General features: G+C 42.4%; 1 protein-coding gene across 2 annotated transcripts in view; it reads right to left on the reverse strand.

Annotated features, from left to right (window-relative positions):
• Nucleotides 1–11,735, reverse strand: part of LOC136945569 (TOX high mobility group box family member 2-like) — a 65,622-nt gene that overhangs the window by 8,322 nt on the left and 45,565 nt on the right. Inside the window, exon 5 of one of the 2 annotated variants that reach the window (XM_067239468.1) lies at nt 11,637–11,714. The exons of the other annotated variant lie outside the window; for it this stretch is intronic. Within the exon in view, the coding sequence (XP_067095569.1) occupies nt 11,637–11,714 (78 nt within the window). The remainder of the gene's footprint in view (nt 1–11,636; nt 11,715–11,735) is intronic. 2 annotated transcript variants of the gene reach the window in all.

Genomic DNA, 11,735 nt, shown 5'->3' on the forward strand with positions numbered 1-11,735 from the left:
CAGACTTCCCTGGTGCTCTTGACAAATGACACAAATCAGAGAGAGCCTGCGTGGGAACAGTTCTTAGAACAGCAAATTGTGCTTCTCCTGACAGCATAAAAAAAAATATATACACTGTATATATGAATGGGATAAATGGAGATTAAAGAGAGACAGACAGGCAGACACACAGACAGACAGACTGGCAGGTAGACAAAGAGACACACAGAGTGACAGGCAGACCATTCGTTGGTCTGTGCAGGGTTATCAGAGCCAGCATGGACTAAAGCAACACAGGCAAGATAACATCATAAACTCCATGTGGTTTTATGGAGATAGTTTGTACAGCAAAGCTGTTCTATCGGTTGCAGCCATGACGAAGGTTGAGGCTGAAGTGCGTCAAGAGTCGTTACTATGGTTATGGTACACAAAGATAATCATCAGCTACAATGGCAGACCGTTTCAATACAGGATGACTCCATGCTTGCTTGCAGTTCACTTAAAATCCATAGGATCCTGTACATGCTACAAGATATATTCAAGATATACAAGATATAGTCAAGATAATTTACTGCTAGAATACCATCCTATATCTTGAGAACTGTCAACAACTTTCCCACAGCTCAAAAGAGCAAACAACATTTTTCACATCAGAATCATAAACGCCTATTTTGTTTATTTGCGCGATTCCATTGGTTCATCAGCGAAGTCGACACACGCCAGTCAAACCACAATGTCTGAAATGAGGCAGTCGTCAGTGTTTTTTTGACATGTATATCTGATGTATTGGAGCTATCGCACGTGAATACATTTTCACTTCCCTCATAAAAGCTTTGAGGGAAGTCAAACTCCGGTCACATCGAGCCTGGCTGCAATTCTTTATGGAAATTGCTTTCCTTTTGGCTGGTCTGACGTGAGACATAACACATCAGGCATTTGAAGAGACAGAGAGAGAGAGAGAGAGAGAGAGAGAGAGAGAGAGAGAGAGAGAGAGAGAGAGAGAGAGAGAGAGAGAGAGAGAGAGAGAGAGAGAGAGAGAGAGAGAGAGAGAGAGAGGGAGAGAAATCATACATTTAACGGGGGAAGAAATGTATCCAATGGAGGATGGAGAGGAGAAGTGACTGTTTGATGTTGCCATTAGCGATGAGAGAACATCAGGAAACCTAATTCCTGATGACCTATAGAGAAGAAGAGGAAAAAATGAGAAAAACAATCACAACTTCATCCTTGACTGTGACTAGATAACCGTGGAACGCCACAATCAACGAGATCTTTGTGAGGAGAGAAGGTAGTCCAGTCTGTGTGTTGGGCGACTGGTTCATGCAAACACGGGGAGATTTCAGAAGGTAGACTGTAACAAGTGAGGTTCCAAAGCTGATTTTTAAGAACCGAGTTAAATGGGTCTTCTGTCTCTAGACAATGAAATTCTTAGCGAAATTTCATCTGTGAATATTTCTGCTTCCGGCATGTGGCATTTCACAAATGATGTGAGAGAAATTTAAAAGGATCGGTTTGCCAGAACTATCAAAGAGTGAACTTTAGAATGTTAAAATCATTCTTGTTTCATAGGCTTTCATGCAGACTTTTCATGGGATTAAGGAGCAGCCTTGTCTCTCATTAGACTCTAGTTTAATGACTGCTTTTGAAATAAACTGCATTGTTTCTGCTGCCATGTGAAGGAAACATGTCTCCAGACAGCATGAAATTAGCTCATCAGAACTGTAGACCTGAGTACATATAGGCAAAAAAAGGGGGTCAGTTGAATCTAGCTTCTGGATGGGTGGTGCTGAAATGAAGGAGCATTTCCATTCGGAGTGCAAATGAAGTCACTCCCTGTTCCTTCTCTCCATTTCACAGTTTTAGTCTGGTTAGTAATTTTTTTTCTTCCCTGAGTATGTGGTTTCATTAAAAAATAATCATCTCTCACTTTTATGCAATGAGGAAAAAAAGGCGTTTGAAATGACATCTGTTCCACTCTGCCTTTGAAGTGAGGGTTGAATAAATTGAAGAGGAGCTAATGGAATGACAAACTGTAAAAGCTAAATAATCTCCAGGAAAAATCATTTATATTTATAAATTGTAAAGTGTGGCAACACAACATATGGCCAATCATAAAAGAAAAACAGGGGGAATTCTCTCATTGGAGCATTTCCCCATTTGATTTAGTCTCCTTTTAGTTCAGTGGTCTATATACATGTCCAAAATATACCCAAGACTTCTTCAAATACTGATCAACTTGAATAAATAAACATAAAACACATTAACTCAGAATAAGAATGCTTTAAGGTATTCTGTAACATCTTACATCTTGATATACAATGTATCAATGACCACTACTAACAAACCACACCATTGGACAAATATTACGGTACGCATTGAAATATTTTATTAACAAATAAGAGGTTGCTCTCCGCAGAGCAACCAGGATAGCTCACAAAGAAAAGATTGGATTGCACTGGTGTCAAGCTTTGCTCATACCATCAGAATTGCTGTTGTCAGAAATGTAGAGAGGGGGAGGGAGGGAGGCAGGGAGAGAGATAGACAGAAGGGGGGAGGGTTGCTGTTATTCTGAATGGACAGCACAGTCCTGGCAAGACGAGATTAGAATTGACAGGCTGATAACTGCGTCACTATCAAAACAGGAGAGAAAGAGTGGAAGAGCGGACAGGAAGATAGAGAAAAATAGAGAGAGGGAGATACAAATAAATAGAGAGAGATAGAAAGAGAGAGGGAAATAGAGTGTGCGGGAAAGAACATTTGGAGAGGGGAGAGGGGGTGGGTGGAGGGGGGGGGAGTCTAAAGAAAGACTGGTTGTCCAATCAGAGAGCCTCCAGCCCGACAGCACATGTACGTACTGATGTGCAAAACAGGCCGCATAAAGACTTAGCTAAAACATCTCTCAGAGTGCTGTGTATCGATTTCAAATAGGGACTAAGTGTAAACATGAATCACCTCCAGACCTGATGAATAGACCCCCTCAGGCTTACAGAGGTGATCTTCCAGATGGAACAGAGAGCTGGCGCCCGCAACGCTAACCCTCCAGCACTGGCCACCTCAGAAGCCAGTCACTGGCCACCTCAGAAGCCAGTCTCAAATAAGATTCCATGGATGCCAGTCATTCATGGACGGCAAAAACCTATAATTTGTGACGGGTTCTTTCTAATGATATTGTAACCTGACTCCCAGTTCAGAAATACTGTGAGAGACGCCACTTGCTCCCCAAAAAACATACATCTACTTGTTAAAAATGACAAGTGACTTTAAACTGGAAGAAACAATATGTTTCAAAGACACAGCTCGAAAACGGCATACGTCATAACTGGAGTACTTTCGGCAGCTGTCGTAGACGTAAAGCCTTTTGTGTGTTTAAAAATAGCTCAATCTAAAAGCCTTAACGAAAGCAGAGAGCGTATCTGCACACAGGAACACAAGCTGACACCAGCTAACTTAGTCAGGTACACAATAGAAGAACGACCACTACAGTCAATGATTTCAATCGCCCTCGCCGGGTGAGCTGTCTTTGAGCAGTCTCAATTTGCGTCGCCTACAACCGAGAAAACTGACGTTTATACTTTAAATATAAGCCGTGCATCTGGGAACCATTAACCCTCCTTGTCACATTGTCCATCTGTGAGCAATGAGTCTGACTGTACGTCAAAACCACCCATAACCTTGAGTATGTCCAGACCCACCCCCACAGCCTGACACTCTGGAAGTACTGCTAAAGCCAAAACAGTTCGGAAAAGGAAGTATAAACGAATGTGTTAAATCTTGAAGACGTGAAATTATATCGTAGGGGAAATGTAGGCTTAAGGTTAGGAAGAGATCCTTCTGTTACTCCAGAGAGAGACGGCTAGTGAAGGCTGATGGCCTAGCCTGACAGTCCATTATGGCATGTTATTTTTCTCAGTCACACACAGATACTGTACAGATTTGTAACAGGGTTAGCTTGAACCTTGGATACATCTTTAACTAAAACACACTCACAACGAACCAGTAAAACCATTGGACTGGTTCAAACCCATACATAGAGCTAACCTCTCAGTGACTCTTAGCTGCACTCAGGGTAAGGAATGATGGAGAACAAGGGGCTATTGCTTAAAGCCTTCAATGGACAAACAAACTTAATCAGTGCCAATTGTGCAAGAGGAGCCCTTGTATTTGGTAATGCGTTGAAGAAAAGCCTTAAGTGAAAACTAATTTGATTAACACTCCTCTAACAAGCTGTGGGCTGGGGCCTCACAGATCACATCTTAATAAATAGCACCTAAGCAGTTGCCACACACTTCCTGCCTGCCAGCTTTCTAACTGCCCCCTGTGGGTTGTGAAGGGGCAACACAGGCCCAGTGCAATTTTGGTGAGGTGGGGGGGGGGGGGGGGGGGCAAGGAGGCTAATAGACAGCCCAGGTGTTCGTTTGTAAAACGTATGATTAGTTTGAGACTGCAAGGCACTTGAGGCAGAGGTTTGCAGACCAAAATGGAAATTTGGAAACCGTAACACACACACACATACACGCACACACACACATACACGCACCCACACACAGTGCCAAGCCCAAAACAACTAGATTTGAAAGTTCAGATTTTCTTTGTTTGTTGCTTGGTTTGGACTGGCCCTATGAACTGGGGATGTGCTGGACAACAAGCACTGACAGGAAAAAAAACAATTAATCAAACATGAATGGGCGACCATGGCGGGGTTATTTCCATAGCAACAGCCTGAGGGGATGATTCAACGCTTTTTATATGTTTCTTTGTAAACATCACACCAGCGAGAAAAGATGGCCAATGACAGGCAGCCTGGCAACAGAGGCATCATAGGGCAGCCACCTCTTGGTATCAATCGAGATTTCTATTATGTTGGTGTAAAAGGAAAGAACACAGTCTCTCTTAGATGGCACACTGGGGCTCTCTGAGGTGATATTGTGTATTTTAGCACACATATTGGTGCCAAGTGTCATGTGAGTCCAGACAGCCAGATAGATACTTTATAGTGAGCCACACCAGTGGAATCATAATGCAAATTAGCAGGAAGTGCCCCCCAAAAATCCCCCCCCCTCTTCCTTTTCAACTCATACCACTTATGACAGTGTGAAGATAACCGCTTCACTTCCAACTGCTGAGGAGAAAAGCCCAACTTCCCACCAAACCACCCCAAAACCCTTTAAATCACCCAGGGGGGTTTTTATATTCATATAAAACATTTTTATTTATTAATTTTTATGCATCAGGAGGCTTAGTCAACACCCTAATCTCCTACATGCGAACACCTCATGCGACTCTCCTCGCCTCTTTCTCTCTCTGTCTCCCGCTGAGACACCACAAGACGGTCCACACCAGTGGTGCACAGACATTATGAAAGGCTATTATGATGTCTGCTCCATGGTTGCCATAGGTACTATATGCTAATTGTCATCCAGGGCAGAGGCAGGGGGGGGGTTTGTCTGAGCAGTCGGCTTTGTTTGGCCACTGACGTACTCGGCTGGCCGACGGAAGATGGCGGAGAAGGTGTGTTTCGAACGCACCTCTCCCACCGGCAGGGCGCCCGGAACCAGCTGGGATACGTGTTCCCGCTTCAGCGCAACTCACGTGTGGCTTGAGGAGTTGCTGAAAAGTGAGTCCTTGTTGAATCTAACCAGTCCTAGTACAACAAGTGCAGAGAACCAGCTGTGATTCCCCAACATTGATACTGCAGCTTCAGTCTTTCTATAAAACATCAGAAGCTTCCTTGGTATCTACAGTCCTCTGGGCCTCTCTACATTCTCCTCATCTGTCCTCAGAACAGAACCTGTAACCCCCTTCTTCAGAACCTCCAACCCCCCTCTTTAGAATCTCTAACCCCCTTCTTCAGAACCTCCAACCCCCCTCTTTAGAATCTCTAACCCCCCTATTTAGAATCTCTAACCCCCTTCTTCAGAACCTCCAACCCCCTTCTTGAGAACCCTGACTCACTGCTCCCTGGGAGAGAGTAATAGTTTCCTCGCGCAGGGTCCGCCGCTCGCTATTGTAGAATCACAGAGCGTTTAATTGAAACAAATGACTCTAATAATGGGACATTATCCCCACAGGCTGGCTGTGTGGTGGGCCCTAATTAGAGCCGCAGCGAGGACGCCTCGCAACGCTGATCCCTCAAAGGAAAACGGGCAAACCCCTTTTAAAGGGAGCCCGGGCAGGACGTTTTCCGATCGCCGCGCGAGCGTGTTGCCTCTCCAGGCAAGCGTGGAAAACAAACGTTTTGTCGCCGCCCCTTCTCCCCCCCCCCCCCCCCCCTCCTCGTACCCAGTCCTGTCTCTGGGGCCCACGTTCAAATCGCTCCAAATCGTCCACCATCTCAACCCTCCTCCCTTGCTCGCTCGCTGATGAGACTTTACGGATCTTGTGTGGGAATTCTTTGAGTGTTTCGTTCTCTATTTGAAGGAATTCTAGTTTGGGATTTTGCTTTGCTGGGGCTAATGTGCCCAACATAATTATTCTGTGCAAAACTGTTTCCATCACAATGAAAATCGGTTCTCCAGATTCAATTGTTTACCCATGTACATCATCTCAATTCAGCTAATGCAAAGTTCAACTCCCTGTGACCATGCTGTTTTAAATATTCATTAGCCTCAACAGTCGCTTAAGGTTATTTGAATTAACTGCATGAATATTTATGATCGGCAATGAATGCTCATTTGTTTTTAATGCTAAATCCTTTAATTATCCTTTTCATTTCCTCACTGTCACACATTCATAATAAGCAACTAAAAACAAAGCTTTGCTTTGAAAATATAATTATAAAGTATTTGTTTTTGTATTGTTTTAAGTGAATCATAGTGCCAGGACAATTGTTTGTATTAGTTTCTACTTCAGTGACAGGAGACATTTCTCAAAGCAGTTGTCTGGACATTCACTGAAAGGTATCCATCTTTTTGTCAAATGAAACGCCTGAACAGAAAACATTCCATCTGTGGCTAAAACAAAAGTGATTTATCTGGACACGAAATCAAGATGTCATATCTATTCCCCTGAAAGCCAACAGTGCAGGCCAGTCATATGAGATATGTTTCTGGTCTGAAAAGATTCTCTATCTTACAAAACAGTGGCCTCTTTTCATGTTGGCCCTTACTGCCATACTGTAAGTATTAATGGAGAATTGAAACTTTAGCTTTATAACTTTATGCCCATGAAGAGGTTTAGATGTGTGTACAGTATTATGGAAAGTTTGTCTAAGGTCACATTTGACCTTATATAATGTTTCGTTGGAACTCAACATACTTTGGTGCTGTCAAGAGATGCTTTTATGTTGTTGCACTAAAATATTGGTGTATTTTTTCCTTCTGTCTCTGTCCTAAATGCCAAGTGATGCAAAATAAATTTCCTTTATCAGATTAAATGAAGTCAAATTAAGTCAAGCTCACATAACCTTGTAGCAATCAGCGACTCTGACAAGAATTGATCCTGAAAACACAGACACGCACAAACACACATTTATACAGCACACACACACACGCATTCATCTACATCATCAAACACTGCTGCTAAATTGCAGAGCAACACAGATACAAAGATATTGCGTAGCTGGTTTATTGGCTTACAATAAGACATTTATTAACAGTGAAAGGGCCTTTTAGTATCCGTAAAGCACTTAAGGTATGTCATAAGGACAGTGCATGTCGCCATGCCAACAGGACTAAGCTGACGTGACTGTATGAGCCCAGCCCATGCCTGACTATGTTTGAAGTTTGTGGTTTGACCCTGCCAGGAATAGCCATGTAGCGCCACATGTCTGACAAGACTGAACAAATCCCCCATTACGGATAACGTGACTGTGGGCGACATGAACTTGCGGATTTGGCAAACAGGGGTACTTCCAACCCCTACAGCTCCAAACACACACACACACCTCCCCAAACACACACACAAACACACACACAAACACACACACAAACACCCCCCCAAACACACGCACACACCTCCCCAAACACACCCCCCCAAACACCCCCCCAAACACACACACATACCTCCCCAAATACACACACACAAACACCCCCCCAAACACACACACACACCTCCCCAAACACACACACAAACACCCCCCCAAACACACACACACACCTCCCCAAACACACACACAAACAACTCCCCAAACGAACCTCGTTACGCTAGTAATGAGACGTCAGGGCTGGCGCTCAGTTTCAATATTTAAACGTGGCGGCGGACGCCTCAGCGGCCCTTCAAACCCCCTCCCTCCCCTCCCCCACCCCAGCCCCTAGACCCTCATTACCGCCACACAGAGAACTCCTCTTTTTCAAAGAGACAAATCTGGCTCCCATCCCACCGCCCGGGCACCAGCCAGGCCCGGGGATCCAGGGGCCTGTCGAACATGAAAGCCCACCCTCCCCCCCATTGCAGGGGGCCACAGGCAAGTGAGGGAGAGGGGTTACATGGGGATTCAATCGTTGTAATAAGCACCCAGACTCAAGGATGGTGACAGAGTACAGTACGGCCTCCAGTCATCCAGGCCTCTTTCTGGCCACAGAGTGTTGGAGTGGGGGTGTGTGTGGAGGGGTTAAACTGTGGGTGATGGGACTACTTTGGGGTAAACTTGAGAGTTATGTCTCAAGTAATGTGATTGGAAAATTTGAATTTCTTCAGTAGGCTGTAGAATAATATTTTTTCCAACTTGAAAGGATTTAGTTGTTATGGTTGCATTGTTACCTGTTTATCCGTGTGCAGTTTGTCAAACGATAATTTAGCTGTGCAAAAATTCAGACTAAATTGCCTACAGTATGCAGAATAAAACCTCTTTGAAAGGCAAACCGCTTGAATAAGCTCTATAACCACCATATTGTCAGAGTTATCTACAATTATGCTGTGGACATCAACACTGCATCTAAATGCCCCAAACACTCATTTCTCCTCACTGCACCCTGTCTGTTTCTCCACCCAATGTTCATGTCATCTTTTGATGTGGCTGTTAATACCAGCCTGAGCAGAATTCAGATGAAATGAGAGAGTGAGAGAGAGAGAGAAAGAGAGAGAAAGAGAGAGAAAGACAGAGAGAAAAAGAGAGAGAGAGAAGGAAGAGGAGAAGGCTGTCAAAGACAGGATGTAGTCAACAGAGAAAGAGGAGGGGTGGAAGAGACGGGATAATATCATCCTCTTCACAGTGAGACCCAACACTTCCAACTGGTCCAAAATGAAGCTTCAAGTTGATAACAAGGACTCTTATTTTATTCATAACAAGCAAACGTAGGCTTTTCCTGAAGTTCAGTACAGCCAGAATTCCTATCTTAAAAAAACAAAAAACGATATTGCCTTTTTCTAACACTGCAATGATTTAACTATCTTTGCCATATGATAGAAAAAAAGCAAAAGATGAAAGGTAAAAAAAAAGTATTGTCTTAGCCTTCAGCTGAACGTTGTACTAAAACCCCAGACAACTTCCCCTGAGATGAGAAATATCTATTTCTCCAGCTGAGCTAATTTGTAGGGGGTTTAAATGTTTACTGTTAAATTTCAACATTGATTATGTGTTGTACCCTTGAGGTACTGTTGTTGAATCAACATTTTTACTGATCTACTTAACCTGTAATGAAAGAGAATGCTCAATAATTTACACTGTCAAAGTAGTAGATATTACACAAGGTAATACTAAGAACTTCAAGGAATGTTATTCTGTATTTATATAATTAGACATGCCTTCTATTCATCTGTTTTAAGCTCACACCATAAATAATCCTTGAACGCATCTATTTTGCTTTTGTTGCCATGAAATTAAGGTTAATTTACTTCATAGGGAAACATAAGATGAAAAATTGTTTCTTAATGGTATGAAAATGGAAAAAACCTGGTCTACCATTCCTTTAATATCAGTATATTTCTCCATATACTCAAGCCTACCTTCCTATTTCTGTGCTCAGATATAAGCTCTTCTTGTCCCAGGAGATAATAAATGAATTGAATTTTTTTTTTCTCTCTTATCGGTCATCTATTTTTCCAGAGTAAGCTATTACTTGCTCCGGTTGCTAAGCAACAGGAAATATTAATAGTCACTATTATTAGCCGGGTTCTGCCAGAGTAGTACTAAAATGAGGAAGTGGAGAGCATGAATGTGTTACATAAATCTTTAGGCCTTTCACTGCATGTGCTAGTCTGTGTTTGTGTGGTGATTTATTGCAATGATGGATCATTTATGGGAAAAGGGAGTGTGAAATACGAAAATGGAACATTACCCTGAAGGACTATTTGAGAATAAATAATTGCAAAGGTGAAATGAAAACTGTTTAAAAACCAGGGCGCTCTCTCTGTCTCAATGAACTGTTATTGGCCAAACACACTGAGAGGAAGAGATGGGCTTTCCTATACAGAATAGGTAAATGGAGGTAAATTAGAAATGCATACATACTTTACTGCCTACATACACAAAAATGTGCAGTACAAACAAACAAACATACACACACAAACAAATGTATACTCCCAAATACACAAAAACACATACACATCCTTAAACTTCCCACAGAAATATAATCGCAACTATATGAAATAAATCGGTACACTTGGAGGATTTAAAACCAAGATGTCGACTGACTACAACCAATAACTAAGCTTATAATTAACTTTAAAATGCTGAAATGAATGATATCTCACTACGGCATGAGACATATTTAGCTCACAGTACTTCAGTTAGCTATGCATCGTCTTACTGTAAGCTTGGAGTCAGTTTCTACCACACACAGAAAACGCACAACTTATGCAGTTTGATTCTGAAATCACATAAGACCTGATTAACAGAGGATAAATGCCACACAGATACTCACATTAAAGCATGAATATTTATAGTGTGAGAAAAAAAAGAAGTTATTTGTGTCAGATGAAAGTATATAACATTGAATAATTCACAAGTGGGGCCCCATTTATAATTTATCTGGTTGGATTCTATGATTAAAGCCTATGAGTGAGTTCGCCAGGGGTGTTTGCATGTTCAGTGTGAACCATGTTTAACACATGAAATAGTCGCTTCGCCAGGGTTGGATTGGAGGTCCTTTTGAAAAGAAAAAGTAGCTGACAAGGGAGATCCCTTCTTTTCCCCTTGAAGACCAAACCCTCCCCCTCCCCTCCCCCTTTTTTTGTGGGGGGGGGGGGTATTTTTGTCGATCAGAGACTGAATGAAAATGTGCACTGCACAGTTTCTTGCTCGCTCACTTTGAGGGAATAAAATCTTTGAGAAGAGCAACTGAATAGATACTAAAGAGCTGTGCTGAAAAGAGCTGGAAGCTGCTGTTGAAAAAAAGAACCAGAATCTTTGAAAGTAGGGATATTGCTTATATCTGCAGTGGTCTTTGCAGTTTTATGTTCGCTACTGACTGTAATTGGAACATTATTCCACTACTTGATAATGTTTTCCTCAGTTATAACATGGCTCTCACAAAGCCTTATTTAACATGTTAAACGTGCTGCATGTTATATTTTCATTTTCAGTTAGAATTTCAAATACACCAGGTTAAATGTCTACCAGTTAGTACATAGTACTAGTACATTTGACACGTGAATGACAAGATAAACAAATCAAAGCGTATTCCTCAGACGTGATTAAAAAAAGGTAAAGCCAAAGTCACATGACAGCCTCAAAGGAATACTCTCCACCCTAGTATTGAAGTTTGTAAGAGTTTTCAGACCTCATAAGTGGTCTTTGGTCGAGATGGTTCAACGTCCCATCCCAACGGATATGTGGATCCAGCTGTATGCCTCAACCACTAATGGAGAAAAAAGTACTT

Source organism: Osmerus mordax, chromosome 7 (genome assembly GCF_038355195.1).
Source record: "Osmerus mordax isolate fOsmMor3 chromosome 7, fOsmMor3.pri, whole genome shotgun sequence".
Lineage (NCBI taxonomy): Eukaryota > Metazoa > Chordata > Actinopteri > Osmeriformes > Osmeridae > Osmerus > Osmerus mordax.